The 25,226-nt window shown below is 38.5% G+C and overlaps 2 protein-coding genes across 5 annotated transcripts; both read right to left on the bottom strand.

The window, feature by feature from the left end:
• Positions 1-435: 435 nt before the first annotated feature.
• snx22 (sorting nexin 22) lies at positions 436-11,558 on the bottom strand. Its single transcript, XM_028585689.1, has 7 exons — positions 11,263-11,558; positions 6,133-6,216; positions 4,721-4,825; positions 3,798-3,892; positions 2,999-3,031; positions 919-986; positions 436-770 (listed from the first exon to the last, which is right to left on the bottom strand). The coding sequence occupies exons 1-7, from the start codon at positions 11,323-11,325 to the stop codon at positions 652-654; spliced, it is 567 nt and encodes a 188-aa protein (XP_028441490.1). The 5' UTR covers positions 11,326-11,558; the 3' UTR covers positions 436-651.
• Positions 11,559-16,929: 5,371 nt separating this feature from the next.
• Positions 16,930-24,606, bottom strand: LOC114559927 (WD repeat-containing protein 78). 4 transcript variants are annotated; one of them, XM_028584973.1, is made up of 17 exons: positions 24,402-24,605; positions 24,084-24,264; positions 22,923-23,083; positions 22,677-22,792; positions 22,249-22,405; positions 21,878-22,017; positions 21,252-21,404; positions 20,936-21,115; positions 20,651-20,805; positions 20,251-20,337; positions 20,009-20,163; positions 19,741-19,901; positions 19,231-19,349; positions 18,914-19,012; positions 18,201-18,427; positions 17,912-18,065; positions 16,930-17,195 (listed from the first exon to the last, which is right to left on the bottom strand). In XM_028584973.1, exons 1-17 carry the CDS (start codon positions 24,428-24,430, stop codon positions 17,148-17,150), a joined length of 2,322 nt encoding a protein of 773 aa, XP_028440774.1. In that variant the 5' UTR covers positions 24,431-24,605; the 3' UTR covers positions 16,930-17,147. The 4 variants fall into 4 exon arrangements, with proteins under 4 accessions (XP_028440774.1, XP_028440775.1, XP_028440776.1 ...); XM_028584974.1 differs by having other exon boundaries at positions 24,413-24,605; XM_028584975.1 differs by lacking the exon at positions 21,252-21,404 and having other exon boundaries at positions 24,402-24,606.
• Between the last annotated feature and the right edge of the window lie 620 nt (positions 24,607-25,226).

Raw genomic sequence — 25,226 nt, 5'->3', positions numbered from 1 at the left:
CACATTATTTATCTCATACTGTCTGAACATACCTGTATTCACCTTCTGTCTGCAACGCTCGTCTCTGCACCTTCATTGCAGTCGGGGAATGACTGTAACCACACTGTAACAAAGCTTTCTACCTTTATATATTATAGTTGTGACATCACAACCGTACAGAAGTCCTGAAGGCTCCTTTAAAAGGCACAAATTCTGAATACGAACTATATGCATTTCTCTGTAAATTAAGCATTTTCACAGACCTATTGTCTGTATAAAAACAGACATATTGAGGGACTAAGTTTCAATATGAATTTTGGTGTTTGGCCTCAATATGAGATTCTCAAAAGGGCTATGAAATGGTTGAACAATTCAACAGGTATCGGAACAACAAAGCCTGGGTTTTGGATTTAAATCCCACTGGGGCTGCTGATTTTGGACAAAAGCATCCAGTGATAAAATAGGATTCCTTTATTGTCATTGTGTTTACATACAATGAGATTCAGGTGCACTACCTGAGACGGTGACCTATTTCAGGCTCTTTTTCTTCTGTGTCATGTATGCAAGTGTATGCCAATGGCTTTTTTCATTTATCTTTCTTGCTGGCATTGTGTATTTGACTGTATTGTATATTCTATTTTAAAACATTGAATCTTACATCTAATTATAATTTTAGGCCTCTATCGAAGTGGTGGGGTCGGGCTCTGTGAGAATTGGGGCGGTGAAGCTGACCCGGACGTCCCTGGGATAAAAACCCTGAAGAACCCCATCCACAACAATATCTGGGAGATCTGCAAGACAAGACAGAGCTCAGGGTTTATGCTGTCTAAACAAGGTTGTCATGCTTTTTAATGCTTCTTTTTTTATGCAATTCACAATTATAGCACAACAAAATACACACTGGTGCAGAGATAGTAACTATTTCTTTTTATTTCCTACCTGATGTGCAGTCAGAGAGATAAGGATCCTGAAGAAATCCCAACACTGGCTGATTTGGTAACGGATAACTGAGGAAATGAAAGTAAAATATGACTGATTAGTCATATGCAATGGTAATACTTCTTCAAATATCAAGATAATGTGTGTACCTTTTATCATTGGTATGAAACACATTTGTCTGTTAGTACATCTGCACTGATGCATCATGTTATGTGCACATTCTGGTTTAGGTTGAATGTGCCAAATGCACAATAAGGAGGTCAGGTGCTGGTGTTTGTATGATATAAACAGGACAGGGTCTATCCTAAAGGGGCGAACGGAGTCCAGGGCCCCAAGCTCAGGGGTGGCTCTTAAAGGAACACGCCGACTTATTGGGAATTTAGCTTATTCACCGTAACCCCCAGAGTTAGACAAGTCGATACATACCCTTCTCATCTCCGTGCATGCTGTAACGCTGTCTGACGGCTCCAGCGGCATCAGGCCAGCACAGAACATCAGGTGAATGGTTCCAGCAATCCTACTGCTCCGAATAAGTGACAAAATAACGGCAACAGGTTCCTATTTACATGTTGTGATTTGTAGAGTGACAGCGTGTACAAAAAACAACGTAACATGAGACACAGCCGTCTTCTAACTGTAAACAAACCGGGAACTATATTCTCAGGCGGAAGAATATAGTACTTTGGCGGAGTGATATGCTCGCAGTAAACCTGTCTGAAAATATAGTTCCCGGTTTGTTTACAGTTAGAAGATGGCTGTGTCTCATGTTACGTTGTTTTGTGTACACGCTGTGACTCTACAAATCACAACATGTAAATAGGAACATGTTGGTGTTATTTTGTCACTTTTGTCACAATTTGGAGCAGTAGGCTAGTTGGAACCAGTTAGCTGCAGGATCTGTGCTAAGCTAAGCTAATGCTGGAACCGTCAGACAGCGTTACAGCATGCACCGAGATGAGAAGGGTATGTATCGACTTGTCTTACTCTGGGGGTTACGGTGAATAAGCTAAAGTCCCAATAAGTCGGCGTGTTCCTTTAAGTGCAACACACTGAGTGACCATGTTACACAGCGTCAATTAACGCCCGTATCTGTGTCACGTGGGCTTTGCCACGCCTCTTTAGGAGACTAGCGGTAGGTCCTGAGTGTATTGATTCCAATGGAAGAAGAAAATGTGAACACAGATTAAAACAGATTCTTTCGCCCCATTGTCACCCAAGTAAATATTGGACCCATTCTTCACAAGCCACATATCTCCTGAACATTCTGACACTTTAACGGACAGATCAGGAGAAAATTAACTTTTTTTTTAGACCAGTTTCTGTCTCAGGGACAAACTCTTGCAGGTCTGGTGACACAGATAAGCTAACGTCAACTAACGTTCATGAATGTGATAACAAAACTCATTTTTGTAATGCTAAATATGTCTTTTAGCGGTGTTAATATCTAATGTCAGCACAAGGAATGTTAATAAATTATAGACCTATCACTTGTCATCCATCCAAACAATGTTCACTACACAACAAGGCCCCACCCATTTAGGAGACAGGAAGTGTGTACAGTCACATACCATTGGCGCAGCGTGTATTGCGCTCTCTTTAATTCTAGAGAATCTTTGCCCGTTAACAGTCACCGGACATGATGTACAGGCAGAAGTAGTCAAGGAGTAAGTTAGCCTGGATGTGTCGATTTGAATAGCGACGTCAGGAGTGTGTCCGCTTACATAAAAAACAATACATGCTTAAAACCAATACATGCAGAGGTTTTGACACGTTTTGCTATTTACACTGAGTTCATTTTAATTTCTTTTTACACCTCTTGGGTTTTAAACCAGGGTTTATAGGAAACATACAGGACTGCAAATAAATAAAGCATTCTCCAAAGGTAAGACATAGCAAGTGTTTTATTGTAGTCCTTAAATGCTTCTGTATATAATTGCGTTGCAGAGACGAGAAGACATATCTCCTGTGCACAGGGCTCAGTATTCCTACAGTAGCTACATCCCTTCTAGTAGACAAAATTAGATATAGTGTACTGCACAAATACAAAGAAATGAGAGGGAAATACTGGAAACGACCTTACCTGTAATCCTGACGGTCCAATTCATCAACTGATCTGAAATTAGAGCACATAACTTGAAAGGATACTGTCAAAATAAAGGTCAACACTCCATAAACTACTCTACATATGATACATAAAGTTAGGGCTGGGCAATATATCAATATGCTATTGTTATCGTGAGACTAGATATCGTCTTAAAATTTGGATATCGTAATTTGACATAAGTGTTGTCTTTTCCTGGTTTTAAAGGCTGCATTACAGTAAAGTGATGTCATTTTCTGAACTTACCAGAGTGTTGTAACTGTTCTATTATTTGCCTTTACCCACTTAGTCATTATATCCACATTACTGATGATTGTTTATCACAAATCTCATTGTGTAAATATTTTGTGAAAGCACCAATCGCAACCCTACAATATCATCGCAATATCGATAAGAGGTATTTGGTCAAAAATATTGTGAGATTTGATTTTCTCCACATCGCCCTGCCCTACATAGTCATTTTATTTATAATGTCCAACTCACCCACATACAGTACACTACTGTACTTCATATTTATATTATTATATTATCATTAATATATTTCTAATATGTATGAACACTTACACGTGTACTGTATATCTGTACATGTGTCCTTCCATGATCATTAACTATATTGTGGGTTAGAGCCAGTGCTGCTGCTACCTTCCACTGTGGGAATGTTTCTAAAATTGTTATTATGTTGCTGCATTGCCCCCAATCCTAAAATAGAGGACCTAAATATAGCAACACGTCCAACATCTCTGGGAGCAGTAGGCGGAGTCTGGGCTGAAGGACTTACTCCATGCTGCTCTTCTTGATCCCCGTGTGAAAGTGTTTCACATGGAGGAAGTCCAGCAGAACCTGTGGAACGTCTTCGTCTTGATAGATGATATCCTGCAACAACACACAACAATCTAACATGTACAAATGTATTTTTGACTCAAGTCATTTCAAGAAGGATGTCAAGGCTTTGCGTTTTTGAAGGTTTAGGATTGAATAGTTGATCTAGTGGCAAAACACAAAAACACATTTTCAATATACTGTACATCAGTCAAAATCGTACGCTTAGCATTAAAGCTTTAGTGTAAATGACCGTTACATTCAAGCCATTGCCAAATGAGTTGCTACAGAGCTAATTAAGACTATCAGCTCCACGCAACTCTCTGTATTTCTCAGTATGGCTATGTTCAGAAGATTGTGGCGTCCGGTGACTTTCCCCCGCAGAAACTCCAGTGAAGATAATTACCTCTTCTACCTATTACCTATCATGTTTTTTAATCCTCCTGTCCTCCTTAGCTGCTAGCAACTTCGTGGAGGAGGGGTGGGGGCGCGTGCACGATCACATAAGGCTTGTACTATCATGTGGACGCGGCGACAGTGTTGTCATTACTTAGAATTCCTCATGGGGGCGACAGAAACTAGGCACTATAGCTTTAAAGTCAAATTTATTCTAAAGTGTTTTGTGCAGATACACTCCTTTGGCACATTGACATTGCCTTTCTATATACAGCCATATGATAAATTACTCATGTAGCACATTAGAATATTTAGTAGCTGCTTTACAGAATGGTTATAGTAAACTTTAGATTCTTCTAAATTCCTTCCAAATTGTGGGATTACTTTTGATCCCAACATAGGTTTTAGTTGTAGTTTAGTTTGAGAGCCATGTAAGATCTCTGGTTCAGTAAAACAGATCACTGGGCGGACACGTGAATGTTTTACCTGGATGTAGTCTTCCAGCTCCTGCCTCCTCTGCTCCGCTGGTTTGGTCCTCAGATGGGGGTTCCTTTTGCTCGGGAAGTCGGGAGTCTGGGTGATCTTCCTGAGCTGCAGGCACCACAAGATACAACATGACCCTTCAATCATCTGTGTGTGCCCTGCTACGCCACAAACTACTACAACTACCATTTCTAGTCCTAGTTCCATTATCTTTATTGTTACTACAATTGCCACTGTTCATCGCACCCCCAACCGGCACCGTCAGGCAACCTCCCGCCAAGAGCCTGGGTCTGTAAGAGGTTTCTGCCTAAAAAGAAATTTTTCCTTGCCACTGTTGCACTTAAAGCTTGTTCTTGTGGGAATTATTGGAATTGTTGGGTCTCTGTAAACTATAGAGTGTGGTCTAGACCTACTCTATCTGTAAAGTGTCTTGAGATAACTCTTGTTATGATTTGGTACTATAAATAAAATTGAACTGAAATGACAGCTCACGACATACAAAATGGCTGAAAATGACAGAAGTCTTTGACCACTAGAAGCTCTTTTATGAATAGGTCCCCCGTTGTGCACATGTATGTGCATGATTCCCTTTTTGCTGCGTGTTTCACACTATTCCATTGATTGTAAGTTGATAATGTAGCAAGAAACGTGGCAATGCACCAACAAAGGCAAGGGAAGAAACAAACAATGCACGGTTCAAAATATTAAAAAAAATAAAAAATAAAAGTATCTTTCCATATTGTACTGATATTGCAAAAATAATTGTTTATATACATATATGTACTTTATATACAGTATGTAACTGTAGATCTTCCACGTAAATATAATTTAGTTTCCTTTTTATTTCTTATTTCTTCTGTATTCTGATATAATCCCCCGCACACCCCTGACTGATGATTGGTCCCCCCTTGTGCCACCCCACTTAAAAAAATCCTGGAATTGCCCCTGCGTGTTAGCCCGTTCTCCATATTATAACAATATTATCCATCTACAACTATTTAAATAAAGTATTAAAGTATTTTATTATTAAATAAAATTTTAGATATTAAATAAAATGGTCAACTTATCAAAAGGGTGGTGGTGAATTTTTGCATGCTCATACCCCAAAACGTCTCTTACCAAAACATACTGGTTATTGTTATTACAATATATTCAATCTGAATATTAATTTTGACTCAAATTCTTGTGCAAACATTTCAGAACTTTTAAACAATCCTTATGTTTTACACCCAAATACATAAATTTCCAATGCAAGAGGCCCTCAAAGTGAAGCTTCATTGTGATTTTAGATCCATGTCTTATTTTATGTTACAAGCGACTTATACATCTCAAAGCATAATATGCAGCACCACAAACAGGAAAGAGTCCTTCGGTAACACTGTAATAATTGTGACGGTGGCTAAAAAGCAACATACTTTCCTGTGGAGAGTCTGGAATTCGCTGCTTCTTCTGAGCACATAATGTTTCCTCCCGTGAAACAAGACTTCCACTCTGAAAAGCTGCAAACAAAAGAGACGGAGACACACAGAGGATTTATTCACAATCCGTCATTTAGAGAGTTTAGTGGTCGTCAGGTTGGGGTGGACATTTAAAGTTGCTGCATCATGCTTTTTTAAACGATGATAAATATAAATCCAATGTGTTTTGGCTTAATCGTCAAGTTCATTCTTTTTAAAAACAGACATGGTTCTCCAATCTTATTTGAATTACAAAGAAAGAAAGAAAATAGAAAATGAAAATATCGTTTTAAGAGATCAACAAGGCTTATAAACTTCCATTCACAGTGTGTATGGACACTGTAATACTCATTTACCACCTTAATCATCCATCATGTTTAAAACATCATCATCTGTGGCCGGGTGGCTCAGTTGGTAGAGCAGGCACACATATATAGAGGTTTACTCCTCGACGCAGAGGGTCCAGGATTCAAGTCTGACCTGTGACGGTTTCCTGCATGTCTTCCCCTTCTCTCTCCCCTTTCATATTTTTTTTTGTGACATTTTTAAGCCTTTATTTGACAGGACAGCTTGGACTTAAAAAGGGCAGAGAGAGGGGGAATGACAAGCAGCAAAGGGTCGCAGGTCGGAATTTAACCCGCGATCGCTGCCTCTGTACACTAATTTCCAAAAAAACACTATATTTTTGTTGTACTGCACATTGCTGCAGCTCCTCTTTTCACCCTGTGTGGTGAGCTCTCTGTTTTAGCTACAGAGTGAGGCATCTCACTTCTGTACCATCTTTGTTGGGAGTCGCACATGCGCAGTACCTTGGTAAGGACTACTAGCCAGTCAGAAGCAGAGTATGAGGGCGTGCCACGCTAGCAGCTAGGCCCGCATTATAATGTGTGTTACAAAGTGACGCACATTGGTCTCTGAAGTAAAGGCTGGACTACAATAGTTCTGTTTGGAGCAGTTTTTTCAACAGTGTTTTCTGTTGGAGATGGTAAGTCCCTTTGGGGTGGACTTTGGGCTTTTTCACTTTGTAAACCTATAACATGCACAAATAAAGATATAAAACACAATAAAGGAAAGGGAAAAAGCCAAAAAGCATAATATGAGCACTTTAATACAACATCATTTCTCCACCAGGAGGAGGTACAGAGCTTCAGATTCCATAGATGAGCAGGGACGTTCCTCAACACTGGAACTTTACCTACCACCATCTCAATACACTATGTATGTATGCTAAGATGTATACTACGGTTTGTCATGCCTGTGGGTATATACGATTATTTCTGATTTCTCATGTTATCCAACATGGAGTCATTCTTCATTTAATATTAATAAAATGAAGATATAACTTGTAATGTTTTGGTTTACTGAAGTTACTGTAAACGCATCCTTTGCTTTATAAACTTTTACAATAATGTCTGGGGTTTTGAACTAAGACCTTGGTGATAAAACTGGTAAAAGCTTTATGTGGAATATATATTTTAATATTTTCTGTATTTGATCTCCAAATCAGACAGTTGATCTGCAGGAGCTTTAATTGTTTTCACAATGGAACTATACAATACAACACATTTGCTTAACAAAAGGTTAAAATAGTACAGTTATTTCCCCAGGCACATGGGAAGAACAGCAGTTCTGCAAACATAACTTAATATTTACAGACGTCAAGAAAATAGTTTCAGCAGCTTGCGCTGTGGAAACACCAAACCTGTACATGGGCTGAAATATTTGAACAATTCTTTTTAAAACACAAAGCAACTTTAGATTGATGTCTAAATTACTTATCTCAGCCTTCCCTTTTCTTGCAACAGATGTTCGATCAAAACTCTTAAAGGAATACGCCACAGTTTGTTGAAAAAGGGTTATTCACTGTCTCCTCTATATTTATATAGGTGGGCAAATGCATTTTTGTATCAGTGCATGCATTGCCTTAGTCCGGAGCCGCCGCCGCTAGTTTAGCTTAGCGTAAGGAATGGAATCCTTTGTTGCCGTTTAGCATGTCGGGAGTAAAAGTGACCCAACAAAACCAAAACCTAATTAAAGCTGCGAGCAGCAATGGACGGACCCTGGCGCCTCTGCGCACGTTGTGGTTACCAGCGGACGCTGCTCCTTGCGACCGTGCATTTGCGCGGCACTCAGCCGCCGCAAATCGTCAACAGTGAAAAGGGAACTCCCTGCCGAGTTCAACGATACCTCACACAAGACTCTAGGTCATATGGTTCATTAGCTGTGAAAGGGGGCGTGGCCAAAGTATAGGGGGCGGGCCAAACCTTTACCAATAAAAAAAGAGAAGTCTCTGCTGAGTTCATTGATACCTCACATAAGACTCTACCTTAAACAGGGTCACCATTCATGAAAGGGGGCGTGGCTTAAACATAGGGGGCGGGCCAATCCATCACCAATGAAGAATGAAGTCTCTGCTGAGTTCAATGATACCTCACACAAGGGTATACCTTAAACGGTTTCAATGTTATGAAAGGAGTCGTGGCCTGAGTAAGTGGGCGTGGTTAAAGTATAGGGGGCTGCTCAGTATCAGATGTAGACCACACATTATAAGTTTCATATAAATCGATGTTTGTCATATAAGGCGCATTTCCTGTTGCCAGCTGGGGGCACTATGACCAAAAGTCAATTTTGGCCTGTAGGTGTCCTCAGGCCTGGACCCTTGTCAATTGTGAGAAATTTCAGGCAGATACGACAACGTACACTCAAGTTACAACTTCTTTGTTAATCGCTAAACACTCAAAATGGCCGCCACGCCATGCCCACATCGTCAGACGAAAAATCTTTCTTTTAATAACTTTTCATCGTTAAGGTTAACCTCTTCAGACGACTGCAGTGTTGAGAATATCAGGTGTACTTCATGTTGTCTTCTCTTACAGGTGAATGAATTAGATGGCAAAATAGGTTTTATTTTAATCAATAAAAACTGAGAATAATCAGTAATAAAAACTAATGAAAAGAACATTATGCTGCTGGGTAGAAGCTGAATGTTTGAGGGTTTGTTCAGAACAAACTGCAGGATATCCTCATACAGTTACCGCTTGCTTTATCAGTAATGTAAACAAAAAGTAACTCGAGTCCAACACATTGTGTTCTCAGACTGAGATGATAAAACCAAACAGAGGTCAGTTCCATACACTGAAGCTAATTCCCCAGGTTTGTGTAATTTTATTTGACCATTTTATAATATAGGCATGAATGAGATTTATCACAAATTAATAGGTGACTGTTCAGTGGAGGTCTGTCTAGTTTCACTTCAGCTTGCTGCGTTTAACTGATTTTATAATCACGCAAATAAACTAGTATCGCAGAGAACTTCAGTAAAACTGGGTTATTAAACTGAGACACCACTGTTTATTTTACCCTTTTTCTTGCTTTAATGACTCTTTACACAGGATACACCCAAGTCTGTGGTTCCCATGTAGAGTACTGTGTGTCAGAGAGAGAGAGAGAGAGAGAGAGAGAGAGAGAGAGAGAGAGAGAGAGAGAGAGAGAGAGAGAGAGAGAGAGAGAGAGAGAGAGAGAGAGAGAGAGAGAGTGTGTGCACGCGCGCGCTCAGGAAGAAGAGGCAACATGTACAGCAGTATAAGATCACCAATGATTTACAGCTTTCTGTTTGAAACGGGAGCAAAATACCATAATATGTCCAACTACAGAAAAGCTTCTTCCAGGTAAATAAACTTTATGACATTATGTACACTTGGTCCTTAAATACTTGAGTTAATTTACTGAAATACAGTTTTGCAATACTTTTCATAATTATTTTCATCTTTTGAGACAACAATCACAGGGCAGTTTTTCGGTTACGTACATTTTGCTGGTAATACTTCTGTACTTTCATTACGTAAGACTTTAAATGTGGGACTTTTACTTATGATGGAGTAACTAGTGTTACTTTTACTTGGGTTAAAGAATACTTCTACCACCATACTGTAGGTTGAGACTTTGAGTACATGGTTTCCTCCTGCTGAAAGCATGCCTGGAGCTGTGGGAGGTCATGCATGTAAAGAGCAAACATATTTACGAGAAAGTTCATACTACTTTTCAGTGATAGAAAGCCTTGTTCTTAAGTAAACTTTTGTAGTATACTTGCACACTACTACATTTCAGAAGAAACTATTGTACACTTTTGTACTCCACACATTACTACTTTTTTTTTGACAGCTAAAGTTAGTAGTTATACTCTTCAGTTGAATATTTGACACACAAAACAAAATGATAACATTATAAAACATGATGAATTGTTATAGATGTGACTACCCAAAAGTAAATACAGAAAACAGTTCAAATTAGAAATTATGTGTAGTGGTGAAATAAGTACGCAGACCTTGTACTTAAGTAAAGTAGCAATACCACAGTGAAGAAATGATATCTGTAAAAGTTAAAAAAATATATACCTAAAAGTACTCATTATGCAGAATGGCCCATTTCAGAACAATATAGGCTATATTATTATTGATGCGTTCATGTCTTCATCATTTTGATGTTGCAGCTGGTAAAAAGGTGGAGCTGATTTTAACTATTTTATATTCTGCTGGGAAGCTTCCCCCCCCAGGCATTAATAACATTTTATCTTTAAAAAAAATAAAAAAACATTATATTTAGTATTATTAAAAGGAAACTGCAAATAAACTAAAGTTATCAAATAAAAGTAGTGGAATAAAAAAAAGGTACGATTTTTTCATTTGAATGTAGTGAAGTTAGTAGAAGTATGGCCTAAAGAAAATGGAAATAGTCTATAAGTAAAGAATAAGTAGGCTATCTCCAAAGTGTAGTTAGTTCTTCCAGCACGGTTACTTTTTTAAAAGCAAAATTCAAACGCAAGAGACTCTATTGTTACATTGATAGGTTTATGTCTTGCACCTCTGGATAAAACCTGGAGGAAGCCTGAGCTGAACGCACTTCCACCCTGCCTGCAGGTTACCTGGCTCACCTGGTGTCGCAGTTCACTGTTAAAACCAAACTATGACCATGCAGTAACTTATAATAACACAGCAAAAAGTTAAAGTGTTTTTACGCTGCAGAGAAAAGCGAGAGAGAGAGAGAAAAAAAAGTTCGACAGATAAACTACTTAAACGGCGTCCTCTTCACCTTTCTGGACTTCCCCGACTCATCCACTTCCCTCTCCAGAGACGGTATCGATACTTCAATCATCGGGAAATCTTCCTCCAACTCCGTCGGACTTCATCGACCGGCTGCTGGCTGCGACTTACTTTGTGCAACTGGAAGAAAACTTGACACGTTTTTCTCCGCGTCCAGGAACTGGAAAAAAAACCCTGCCTGCCTGTCTGTCTGTTTCTTCCTGTGCTCCACCTACACACTAATTGGACACAACCGCTATGGCGCGTGCAGAGGCGTTAAAGGTGCAGTCCAACACTCAACTCTATTGGGTTTAAAAACTAAAAGACTAAATGTCAAATTGCACTTCTCAAATCCAGGTTCACTTCCCACTGTGCTTGAAACACAAAGTCCAAGCAAAACAATTCATTGGATGTAAAAAAGGGATGTAAACCTAGACCAGATAACACCAAGCTGTACTCACATCCTCTCAGGCCCACTGCTACAAATTCAAGCTCCCAACTTTGTTTAGAGGAAGAGGTAAAAGGAGAAGGCGTCGTGTTGAACTCTAAGATCTCTTAGTATTAGAGAATACTCAGAACTTCATGCCAAAGCTCGGTGTGCTTTTAAAGTCTGGATAGAGTCCGATAGAGATAGACAGGGCCCTTTATTTGAAGAGAAGAAAAGGGCACATGCAAATTTTAAATATGAATTAAGATTTATAAAAAAAAATGAGAACTCAATGAGGTCTGACTCTTTGGCATGTAAGATGCATAACAGAAGCTATAATGACTTTTGGAAAGAGGTTAGAGCCATGAACACTGCTAAAATGTCTTTACCCTCAAATATTGAGGGTGTTAGTGGCTTAGATGAAATTTGCCAGTTGTGGCAGCAACATTATCGTGAGTTGTTTAATTGTATTGGGAGGAATACTTTTGAGGTAGAAAATATTGACAATAATGAAAAAATTGTTGTTATTAATACAGAAGAGGTACAATCGGCAATTTTGGGATTAGATGACAATAAAGTGTGTGGGACCGATGAAATAACCGCTGAACATCTAAAATATGCAAGCAAGAGACTTGTTCCCTTGTTTGCTATTTGTATGACAGGTTTCTTAGTTCATGGGACTTTGCATTGCATTTGAATCTATATTACCTGTTTTATTAGTTCCCGTCATTAAAGAAAAAACTTGCAAAATAAATAGTGTGGACAATTATAGACCTATTGCCCTAGATAGCTAGCTATCTAAAGTGTTGGAGAGAATTCTTCTTAACAGGTTGGAACAGTATATTCTTACGACTGTCAATTAATTTGGTTTTAAACGTCATCACGGTACAGACATGTGCATATTTGCCTTTAAAGGAAATTTTAGATCATTATAATAGCCAGAATTCCACAACTTTTATGTGTTTTATAGATGCCTCTAAGGCAGTGGTTCCCAACCTTTTTTCCTTGGCGCCCCCCCTACTCATGTCTAAGAAAAGCTGAGCCCCCCGCCCGAAACCAAAGTTGAGATAACTCTCGAGATAGAGCCTTACTTTCTTTTTTGATACAGAGCAGTTATCAGCACTGTTATGTTTCTCCTCCATGTTTCATTCATAAAATAGTGATGCCGTGGCGGCAGGAAAAATGAAGATACAACAAAATATATAGTTTTCATACAGACTTTTGTATACATTAGATATTCTAGTGTATTATCATTTGTTTAACATGTGCAAAACAATTTTTTTTACCTCAACCTCAAACCAGATAAAGACTCGCGCCCCCCCTGTGATCTTTGCCGCCCCCCCTGGGGGTGCCCGGACCCCAGGTTGGGAACCACTGCTCTAAGGCATTTGATCGTGTAACCATGATAAATTGTTTCTTAAATTGCAACACAGAGGAATTCCTAAAGTAATCATAAGAATTTTAGTCTTCTGGTATTCACACCAGTCTATGCAGGTGAAATGGGGGAGTTCTGTTTCAGAACCATTTTCTGTTGGTAATGGAGTTCGACAGGGTGGTATTTTATCACCTTTCCTTTTTAATGTCTATATGGATGATTTGTCACAACAATTAAATAACTGCAATACAAGATGTATGATAGGCAATACCCTCACTAATCACCTTATGTATGCAGATGATTTGGTAATCATTTGCCCATATAGTGCTGGGTTACAACAACTGTTGAAGGTTTGCTCTCAGTACGGTGCAGATTTTGATATCAAATATAATGCAAGTAAGAGCAATATCATGATTGTTAGAAGTAAAGAAGACAGGACATTAGTATTCCCTGATTTCTTTTTATCTGGTACCGCCCTTAAAGTGTGTAATGAGATTAAATATCTTGGCCATCATATTGTAAATGATTTATCGGATGATAAGGATATCAATAGACAGTGCCGTAAGATATATGCTCAGGCTAATGTGTTTGCGCGTAAATTTGGCATGTGTTCTGCTAAGGTCAAGGTAGCCTTATTCAGAGCATTCTGTACACCACTTTATACTGCCCACTTGTGGCGGTCTTACAGCAAAAAGAATATGCAGAAACTGAATGTAGCGTATAACGATGGCATGAGACTGCTTTTAAAACAACCAAGATGGTGTAGTGCTAGTCAAATGTTTGTTAATGTTGGTGTGCCTACCTGTTTGGCATTAATAAGGAATCTTATTTTTCGATACATGTGTAGAATGTCTGTCTCTGATAATAGAATTATAAAAGCTTTTGCCCACAATGGTTTTAGCTCTGTCAGGTATACATCTAGACTATGGAGACATTGGCGCTCTTGTTTATATATTTCAAGTGAAAGACCTTTTATTAATTTATTTGTATACACTGTATATTTATTGCTATGTTGTACTTATTGTTTTTTAACTTGTACTTTTTGTGTCCTGAATAAAGTCATTATTATTATTATTATTAAAATAGTTGTTTTGTTGTTGTTGCATGATTCCCATTTTTCCTCATTCACTTTAAAAATAGCATGCACAGACTATTTTCCATGTGTTAATCTCAACTGCAATCACATGCTCTGTCTGTGACGGGTCATCATGAGATTTATATCTTCCCATCCCTAATGTTGCTCACTGTGCTTGTGCAGCTTACTTAAGCAGTTCTAGTTGAGGATATGTGACCTTACAGAGTCATCACTGCGTTTTACTATGGCTCATGTGAATCCTTGCCCTGTTGGTTGAACGCTCATTGTGTCTGAAATCACACTGTCAGCAGATACAGGCCACAAACATTAACAAAAAGGAAGTTAGTCTTGGTTTGGTAGCTGTAACAGACATCTAACCTTTGAACATATGCGAAAACCAAAATCGCTCTTCATGTTTTTCCCTGTTGAATTGGATTTAAAGACACAGGTCTCGTCAAAAATCTTCCGTAGCTGATTTGTTATATTGTGTTACGTTGCCTTGTTCTTAGCTTTGTCTATCCTACAGCATATTTCAGTGGATTCAATGAGAGTTTAAAGGGTTTTATAGGACAAGAAGAATTTCTTACACACCCTTTATAACCCTTGTTATGTTGCTTCAGTACTGTAAGCCTTGAGTAGAAAGGGATCCATTTTGGAGTGGTGGTCATTCAACATTCACATTAGTTTAAGTTAGGTTCAAAAACAAGGTTATCTTTATTTAAAGGAATACGCCACCGTTTGTTGAAATAGTGTTTATCACTGGTCTCCCCTGGCTGTAGATACGTGGGCCAACGCATTTTTTGTCTCAGTGCAAGTAATTAGGTTGCTTTTTTGTCTTTTGTTGGCTCACTTTTACTCACAACATGCTAACCGGCAACATAGGATTCCATTCACTACGCTAAGCTAACTAGCGGATGCACTCCCAGCGTTGCACCGGACTAAAACAATGCATGCACAAAAAATGCGTTGGCCCACTTATCTACAGCTAGGGGAGACCGTGATAAGCCCTATTTCAACAAACGGTGGCGTATCCCTTTAAATGAATAGTTCAACATTTTTGGAAATGCATTAATTTCCTTTCTTGCCGAGAGTTAGATGGTTAGATTGATGCCACCCTCATGTCTGTCTTTTAAATATGAAGCTACAGCCAGGAGACGGTTAGCTTAGCATAAAGACTGGAAACAAGGGGGAAACAGCTAGCCTACTGCGTTACTGCTACCATGCAGCAAATAGTCCGGCACCTAACCCCCGTGTAAAGTCAAAACTTAATGTTCAAACAAGATATAACATGTTAATCAGTGAGCTTTAGTGTAGAGGTGCTGGTAAGCACTGTTTTTTATTTACCCTCAGACAGAGCCCGGCTAGCTGTTTCCCCCTGTTTGCAGGCTTTATGCTAAGATAAGCTAAGCTAAGCAGCTGTAGCTTCTCAATTGTCATTTTCTACAACAAATTCTTTTTGGCTGACCAGGACATGGATTTAAATTCTAATTTAATCTTGTGAACCAGTTGCAGCAGTGTGTAAGATCAGATCATTTGAAATCTGAAATCAGGAAGTTGTTGCACATGAGAAGGACAATATAGTTTCACTATTACCCATGTATTTTGGCGTCTGAATTCCCTCTAATAAAACTCTTGTTAAAGCAAGTCTCCACAACTTCACGCAATGGAGTTTGTCATTTATAGACATACCAGCTGGTCCAGGGAGCGTGATGCAATTTGTCCGAGCCAGTGTGTGAATGAAAGAAAGCACTGTCATCCAGAATAACTGTGTTAGCTGACGCATTCTTGGTTTCTGCACACAGTTCAACTGTGATGTTTACTCCTAAAATCTGGCATTCAATAGTTCATCCAGTATAACTAGAATATTATAAATAATGGAGAAAAAAAAAAAAAATGCATTAACTGTCTACCGAAACTAGTTTGGCATAAAAGCAATGCTTGATATGGACTTTTAATTTAAATATATTTAAAGAGTATTGTTTCTCGTTTGTTTTTTTGTTAAAATCTGATTTATTATAGTCAGTTAGTTAGTTGTTCTAAACTAATTAACTGATCATATTTCTGATGTTTGTCTCCACATTGGTATATACTATAATGTATACGTAAAGATTAGAAATGGGTTTTCAAATCAAGGTTAAGTTTGAGTCTTTGTTTTAGGTCTTTATTGAATTACTGTACGATATAATATGGCAGAATATTCATGTTCATATATTACAGAAAAACAGCCCAACCAGTCCAGCAGTGGCTTTGAATAAAAGCACATATGATGCACAAAACTCTCACGGATTCAATGCTTTTCAGTTTGAATCTCTTTTCTTTAAACATTCATACATGTGATCTGCCAGCAGGGGTCTCCCTCAATCTTAAAAATAAGGTCCAGAAGTACAGTACCTTGTCATCACAATTTGTCAAAGATCAAGTCTTCAGATCTCAACTGAACTTTAAGTGGCTTATTTTTAGTGTACAAAAAAAGGAAAGAAATCTCTACTTTTTTTAAATGTTTCATCTGAATGTAACTTTTTAATACCACAGTGAAAAGCTTTGCATCTTTTTGAAGACGGTCTACAGACAAGAATCTTCTTAAGTATCTACAAATCTCTAAAGGTCTCGTTACATCCCTTGCAGTACATTTTTGAAATGTACAGTAAAGCTCATATGATGTATTTTGTCTTATCCTCTTTTGTTGCATTTTGTTTTTTGTAGTTATTTTCCACCAGTTTTTATTGTAACTTCATGCATTTTAATTATTTGTTTTTATCTGTTCTGTTGTTTTGTTAATAAAGACATAAACTACACTGAATGAAACATTGAATGAAACATTTATTTCATTTGTACTTTTATAGACTTTTTTTCAATTTCCAAAATAACTGGCAATAATTAAACTACCGTAATACAATTAACTAAGATAAGATACAACAAACGTTAAGTGGTTTTCAAATAATAAAAGACCTGCCTTGTTACAAGTAAACAGTTTGATCTTTTTACAATAGCAATGGATTGAAACTTTTACATTGCAGTTTAAAAGTTGGAAACTGCAGAGCCAATGATGTCTTCCAAGCTGTCCACCTTAAACAAAGAGCAAAAGAGACAGTTTGACCTGTGTACAGTGTACAACATGTTTTACCCTACAATGACCTCTGTGATTTGTTTTGCTGTATTCCTCTTCTCACATTTTCTCAAATTTGGTAGAAAATGACTATCTTGAGTCTTATCTTTGCTTCCCTGGATCTCTGTTCCAATTATGCTTCAGACACGCAGAGATAAAAACTGCTGAAGCCGCCCACACATGATCCGCGGTAAAACTGCTCTGCGCTGGCCATTGTTTTCCTGAGGGGAGAGCGGGGCCGCCCGACTAGGTGCAGCGCTACCCTTGGTGTTGCGCACCGCTCGGAATTGCTGCCGTGAGCTGCGCTCAAAATTCGAATTATTTCAACTTTGACCTAGTTGCCGCTGACCTTTTCAAGGTGAAACTGTGGGCGCAACCAATTTCAGAACCTTCCTGCGCTGCGTTTTGCCTCTTTGCTCTGCGCCCTACCTCGCGGTTTTGCCCACAGATCATGTGTTGGCGGCTTTAGTCACCTAAAAATAAAATTGCTTAATCTCTCTGGAACATCAAGACCTGTCCCATATATCCTTTCTGTAACTTCTTGTTTGTAAAGCAGCTTGTATGCTCTGCAAACCATGTCGATATAAAGAAAATGAATAATAATAATAATTTACAAAAAAATTAATATATGTAGCATATTGAGACGAGAAAATAACACAGGCCACCTCAGTTTTACCTGCTTGCCTTGTCCGACACTGAGGTTTTTGAGCTGGTAGACAGTCACTTGGCCTTCACTGTCCCCTACCAAGACACAGTCTGTCCCTCTGGCAAACAGCACGGACGTAACAGTCACATCAGGTGCAGCCTGGTGCACAATGGTTGGGTGCAGGCTTAAAAGGGATGCATGTATTTAGTGGTCACCAGATCATTTCAGGGGCTAATGTTTCAAATCACATAAAAGCATCAAATGAAAGTAAACTAGACAGAGCTCTATAAATACAGAAATATCTGTCAGCATGACTCACACGCTTAAATTCAGGTCCCAGATCTCCACCTGCAGTCCATTAATGGCCGCAAATATTGTGGACCAGTTTGGGGACCACCTGACGGCATTCACGGCCCTCTGGGGGGATGTAAAGCTCAACACAGGGGTAAGGTGTTCCTGCTTCCACAGCTGGATGGTCCAGTCAGAGGAGCAGCTCAGGAACACATCAGGGCTAAATGGAGACCATTCAATGCTGTTTACAGGGCACTGAGGGAGAGCAAGAAAGGGCATATGGAGTGAGCATGCTGAAATAACCAATATTGTTTCAATTACAGTAATACAGTAAATCAACAAGTTAACACAAGATATAACGTTTTCTGTTATTGAATACATGTTAGTCAGGGATATGTGAACAAAGTATTTCTTCCCACAGATTCTTTTGCTGATGAGATGAATCTGGAAGCCGGAACAGCAACTTAAACTAGTTGTGCTAAACTGCAGATTTGGTCTACAGGTTGGTTTGAAGTCAAAGCATCATACATGAGACTGAAAAGCTGGGGTAATACTAAAGTTAGCTTGCTCTCCCACTACTCCAGCATTGAAAAGCAGGGCCCTAGTCTTTGGTGTTATACACATAATACTGTAAAACACTTATCATAGGTATCAGGTATCGGAAAATACTGTAATTTACCGTGTGCGCATTTAGACATTTCAAATATCATTGACTCAATGGTTTTATCCAAATGGACTTACGAAGTGATTTTGGTAAGTCTCCAGAACATTGTGACTGTTGGAGACGGAGCACTTTTGGATGAGGCCCTCCCATGTGCCAACCAGATACATACTGGAATCCTGCAGGAAAAGTGCAATCCAGGAGAAACATGTAAGTTTGTTTGTTTTTTAAGTCATAGTCAAAGTTGGAGAAAGACACAACCAGAAAAAAAGTTAATCTTAAATTTTGGAAGAAGGAAGTCAGGCAAAAAACAATTCTCCACAAAAATAAGATTTTAGCATGAGTACTACGCCCAGTTCAAACCATCCTAGGATCTATTTGATTTCTGTGAACTTACTGTTGGATGGAAGTCAATACAAAGACCAGGAGTCAGTGCTGAACCCATATGTTCTGTCTTCTTCTTGCTTTCTACAGCTTTCTTCTTAGAAGTTTGAGTCTTCTTTAGCTTCATCAAGTCTAAGAACAATTTTTTTTTTTTAGCAAAGATACACATAGTATGATTATTATTACTGTTAGAGGATGATATACTCTAACTACTATTATTACTCTAATGTAAATAACTTACATGCAAGCCTTCTCAAAACTGCCTTTAATGTTCCACAGTGATAAAAACAATTAACCAACATTATATTTTAACATCATTTCAAGTGATAGAATTGATACCGAGCTTTGTTGTTTTCCTGCCTTTTAAACTCAAAGCTCATTTGAACATGTTTGGCCAATGGTTATGCCATTGAGGAAAAATATCACTGTTTACGTCTGAATCTACTATGTTTCCTCATACTCTATGTTAAATTGTGTCATGTGTTCAGCTGTTGAAACCATAGCCTGCTGCAGACAACAGTACCTATACACTCAAGGCCATTGCTGCAGAGGAGCCACTTGGTAATCCTGCCATCTGCCGACACAGCGATGAGCGCTTCTACCCTGTCCTCCCCTGACAATGTAATCTCTTGTTTGCTCCAGTTGACTTGCCACACTGGTTTCAGGTGCCTTTTGGAACACTCGCTAAAAAACAGAAATATTAGGAAAGCTAAGAGAAAAGAGTTTTGGTCCAATAGTAACTTTTGTTTCATGTAATGTGAGAGTTTATTTGCATGCTCCACAGTCCTCACCTGCTGTTGGCAATGCAATGAATGTTGTTCCGACTCCGGACACTGTAAATGGCTATAGTGCCATCGTACATCCCCACAGCCAGCTGGTTGGGGTTGTTGGCTGAGAAATCCAGGGATGTCACACAACTAGGACAGTGGAATACTCGCTCTGGCCACTGCACAGGGGACATATTTAAAATCACATAGCTGGAACAGGAAGATGTTGGCGGAAAGTAAATAAAGGGCAGTACAAATAAATATACCATAGGGTTTTTGAGGGACCAGCAGCAGATCAAACTTGGTTTCTGGTTGGTGGAGTCACAGTCACCGTATGCCACTGCCAGGAGATCCTTACAGGGAGCACAGACTGAGTTTTAGGTGAAGTGTGAGACATTTGACCTGTACAACAAGCATTCATTCAACTTTTTAAACAAAGACTAGTAATAGTAGAACCATAAAAAGTAAATGTTTGCACATTATAATTCTAAGTGATACCAAGGGCAACTCTGCTGTTTTGGTAATCATTAATTTGCCTTTTATCTTACCATAAATGCTTCACGGCCTAGGCACAGTTGAAGTAGGGTCAACTGCTTACTGCAGATTTATTAACATTATTTAACAACAGCAGCTGGTTTGGGTGTTTTGATCTTTGGTCTATGTTACCGGGTTCTCCTTGTTCCAGACCATACAGGTAATGTTCAATCCTCTAGTGAGCTCGCAGCTGAAAGCCCAGAGACGTTCCAGAGTTGGAGATGAAGAGCTCTCCTCACCCTCCTCGCCCTTTTCCTCGGTCCCAGGCTTCACCGTGCTGTCAGGGTCTTACACAATCAACATTACATTTAATAACTGACCAAATGTTTTGCTGTAGTTGAAGCAGAGGACAAATGCCCTGAGTGTAAGTCCACAGGCTGGTGCACCTGTACCAACAATGTGAGAAAGAAAGTTTACCTTTTATTATGGGAAGCTGCCTATAAGCAGCCAGCTTGGGTTGAAAGAGGTTTGCCACGATGCTCCTCTCCATCACTAATAAGCTGTGTTGGAATGACTCTGTCAACATGATCAGCTCTAGGTTGGACTCAGCATTTAAACTGCTCCGACACGTTTCCATTTCTGAGCCAATGGTGCTGCCTGATGAAATGAAATATAAAAAAAGTATACATGCCTGTGCAAAACTGTGTTAATTCTTAGACCTATCCAGTCCAAAGCCCTTGCTGGGACAAAGACTGAACATTAACAGAGTCAATGTTTTCCGAGGTATGGTTACCTATGCTGACTGAGCTGCTGCTCTTCTCTCCTCTCTTCTCCTGACCTTTGCTGGTGTTCACGGTAGTCTCTGGATTGTTAGCCTTCCCACTTTTAGGGTTTTTGTTTTGGTCACAGAAAGAGTCATAGATATCCCAGATAGTAGCGAATGTGCCTGTGGACACGAGATCATTTCAACTAGCTGTCTACTTTGAAAAACTGATCACTAAATACCCTGCCAAACTCACCAAAATATGGGTTTTTATCTACATACTGTAGCAAAACCTTGGACTATGATGCAACAGTCTGAGGTTGAAAAGCCAATTGCATTAATCTGACAAATCTCAATTAAAAACAATTGATTATCACATTAAGTTTGAGGAGTTTCTTTTCACTAAAACATTACCATGTGACATCAGCTAGAAAATGCTGTCAGCAAACTTAGCAGTTTGGACTTTGAAATAAATGTTTTTTTTGTTTAAATGTGTTTATCATTGATGAACATTTGAGCTACAGTATAATATTAAGGTTTAAAACTTTTAATTGACTTGCCCAGTGCCCACTATTCCTGTTGATGAATCTGAACAAGTCTACTACTACTTAAATAAACATAACCCAAGAAAAAAGTACGCAAAGCCTAAGCCTAACCTTCATCCACCATGACAATCTTGTCGGTCTGGATCTGTTTTTCTTTAAGTGCTCCATTGAATGTCTGCATTGATCGTTCCACATACTTATCGTTGCCCATTCTGTTCTTGCAGAGTTCGGCATATTGAAGGTTTCTCTCTCTGTAAGAACATGGTGAAAATGTCAACAGCTTGTTACAACCAAAGAGGAGTACTACATGTCACGGAATAGTATGTTTGCACAGGAAATGAACTGAAACACATCTTAACACACACTGCATAGTATTTGACAGGCAGTTCCAAAGTTAAATACATTAAGTGCCACTTTGTGTGCCTGTTGTGCATTTCAGATCTTGCCTTATATTTAAGAAAGCTAACAAGCAGAGGACTCACTTAATGGCTTTTGTATCCTCAGCATCCTCTGACATAAAGACGAGGGGTGGCATGTCAAACAGTGAAAAGGTATCTGTCTGAGCGAGGTAGACGTCTACTACATCATCCAACATCTCTTCTGTTACATGTTGTTTCACATTGTCTCTTTTCCTCTGTCCTTCTCGGGCAAGAACAAAAGACAAAATAATTATATATAAATACTGAATATAATTGTATAACATACCACAAAAGACTATTTACTGCAACAAAAAAATCATTTGATCATAATAGGAAGCTGTAGATTTAATTGTATTTTGCAGCAAATGGTGAAATTTGCATATAGTATAACAATGTAACACTGTATTAATTTGTGATAATCACCAGGACAAAACCGTGATTATAATAAACATAATGACAATATATATATATATAAAAAACAGAATAGTAACCGCATGGAGGTGGAGGGATTATTGGTATGTCCAGTTTAGGAACACTATCCTCAGTCCCCTTAGTCATTGACGCTGTGGTAGAAAGGCTGGATGGTAGGCTGCTACCCATAAATGAGCTGCAAAACAATGGCATTACTGAGTCTGAGAACATTGTTGCGGTCAGAAATGCGTAGCTATTACTTTTCACCTAACAAGCCACATGTGAAATCAGTTTAGAAGGTGTATGTGAATGTTACCAACTGGTACCTAAAAGAGCGCATATTGAAGCTTGAAGTTGATTTCAAGTGGTCTGATTCTGAGTTGGAAAAGATTTCATCCAAGAATCTGCCTGGTTTGGAAGGCATGTCTCCTGGCTCTGCATGATACAGGGGCAGAGGAGTGACGTCATTGCCATCATTGTCCAACACCTGCAAAGACCGGAACCACAGCCAGAATCAGTTAAACATTTACTTCACGATCATCAAGTTGTATATGTTTGGACAGATATACAGAATTGAATTTTCAGTAAAACCTGGCATTCTGTAACAATTGTGAGGAAAGGCATTAAAGCTTTGCGTTTTGTTGTTTATCTTAAACTCTTAATGGGTAAATTTCACATACACAGAGTTAATATTCTGTCTTCCTAGGGTTGGGTACCGAAACCTGGTTCCAACGCAACTGGTAGGAATTGGACCGGATTAGAACGCACATTTTGGTTACTCATTTCGGTTCCACTTAATGTGTTGACTGAAATATTTTCCCTCTGTCGCTCCGAAACAGACTTAAAAATATCACACTTTCTCAGTAGTCTACCGTTAGCTAGCTACCGTGAATGTAGGCTACTTTTAAAATGCCATATTTTCCCTATGGGAAAGTACTTATATATTGTTCAATTTAAATAATTTTCAATTAAAAAAATTAAAAATAAAACTCTCTAGAAGGAACTTTCTATGATGTAATTTTTCAGTTTTTCAAGAATTGGTTTAGGAATCGTAATCGTTTTAAAAGTACCGGTTTAGCGTCGGAATTGTAAAAATCCAAATGATACCCAACCCTATGTCTTCCCGTATACATTTATTTTTTATTTAACTATAGAATTGTGAGATTGTCTCCTGAACTATTGTTACTTTTAGTTATTTTCCTTTTACTCATTTTCTAACTTTACATGGATCATTTTTTCACTAAAATTGTTATTATAATTACTTATTTGTTGACTTAACATAAGGCTGCAGCTTGAATGATGTTTTTTTTTTTTTACAAAACAATGTACCATGTACTAGCTAGCTGCTGAAGGATGTGTGTTAATATCAATAAAAAAAAAGAGGAGACCACGATTAACTGCGTGTAAGTAAGTGTGATAGGAAATGGAAAGTTCTGAATACATTTGGCCTCGCGTTAACGTTATTTGAATTAACCAGATAACGTTACCCGAACTGGTCTTCTAGGAGCTTGACTGGCGTTCCTATCGAGGATGTTACGTTTCCTGTTGCTGCCACCGACCAAGATGGAACTTCTTCGGGTTTGTGAACCTGCGAAGCTCCACTTGTGTCTTGAACTTTGGCTGACTTGATGAACTCCTGCAACTGAAGTATTCATTGCTCGAGAAGATCTAGGAAAGAAAAATAACATATCAACGTAACAGGTAGCTAGGCTAGCATATGTATTATAAAGTCAATTAAAACTAGCTAGCTAGCTAACGGTAAAGTTGTGTTGAAAAGTCCACTTGTTGTAAAACTGTAAGCTTACGAGTTAAACACCTTACTACTTTTCTTCATTTTTTTCCAGAGTGCTACACCTTTTGTGTGTGTAAAAACGCATCTGTCTCTTTCATTAACGTAACCAAACTATTTTTTAACCGCGTAGAATCACTAAACGGCTCAAAGCCACCTTTGCTCCTAGTTGGCATGGAAAAAAGTGACGACCCTCGCGCCTTGTCAGTTAAGTCCAATACTGAGACCTTCAGTTGAAGTTGGCTTCATACAGGATGCCTTTTTTTCAGTTTTATGCTCATGATGCTGCTGCACCAAAGTTTCTACAAATCTGAAACTGACTTTGGGCTCTTGTAGTTCAAGACAGTGCAGCAGTTTTTAATACATTTAGGCTACTCAAGTGCTGTATAGATTTTGAAGTACTTTTAATTTATTTTAATGCACCTTTATATATCTACTCTTCTTCATTTTAGAGGCAAATATTGTAAGCCCAGTTTTACTCTACTACATCTATCAAATAGATAGATATTTTAATACAAAAAATATAAAATACGATTGAGGGAAATTGAGCAGTACAAAGTAATTTAAATGTGTCCCCCCCTCACCAGCTGCAACGTTAAAGTGATGCTTACATACTAGCTAATGCATCACTAATTTAATGTAGTAGTCTATATAATATTTTGAAATGGGACATTCTGCATAATGAGAACTATTTTGATGTTTACACGTTAGTACATTAAGGCTTGAATGCAGGATTGTACAGTATTCTTTACATTGTATTATTGCTACTTTTACTTAAGTAAAATATCTCCACCATGTTTAAAATCGTATTGTGAAATAAGTATTGTGATGATATCATATC

The sequence above is a fragment of the Perca flavescens genome, chromosome 8 (genome assembly GCF_004354835.1).
Source record: "Perca flavescens isolate YP-PL-M2 chromosome 8, PFLA_1.0, whole genome shotgun sequence".
Lineage (NCBI taxonomy): Eukaryota > Metazoa > Chordata > Actinopteri > Perciformes > Percidae > Perca > Perca flavescens.
This window is presented reverse-complemented; position numbering and strand designations above follow the sequence as displayed.

Coding starts and splice junctions, on each gene's coding strand:
- snx22 (XM_028585689.1), bottom strand. CDS start 11,325: ATGATTGAAGTATCGATACCGTCTCTGGAGAGGGAAGTGGATGAGTCG. Junction 6,217..11,262: donor AGTCGGGGAAGTCCAGAAAG/GTGAAGAGGACG, acceptor TTTTGTTTGCAG/CTTTTCAGAGTGGAAGTCTT. Junction 771..918: donor TCTCTCTGACTGCACATCAG/GTAGGAAATAAA, acceptor CTTGTCTTGCAG/ATCTCCCAGATATTGTTGTG.
- LOC114559927 (XM_028584973.1), bottom strand. CDS start 24,430: ATGAAGAAAAGTAGTAAGGTGTTTAACTC. Junction 22,406..22,676: donor AATCCCTCCACCTCCATGCG/GTTACTATTCTG, acceptor TTGCCCGAGAAG/GACAGAGGAAAAGAGACAAT. Junction 19,902..20,008: donor CATTGCATTGCCAACAGCAG/GTGAGGACTGTG, acceptor TCTGTTTTTTAG/CGAGTGTTCCAAAAGGCACC.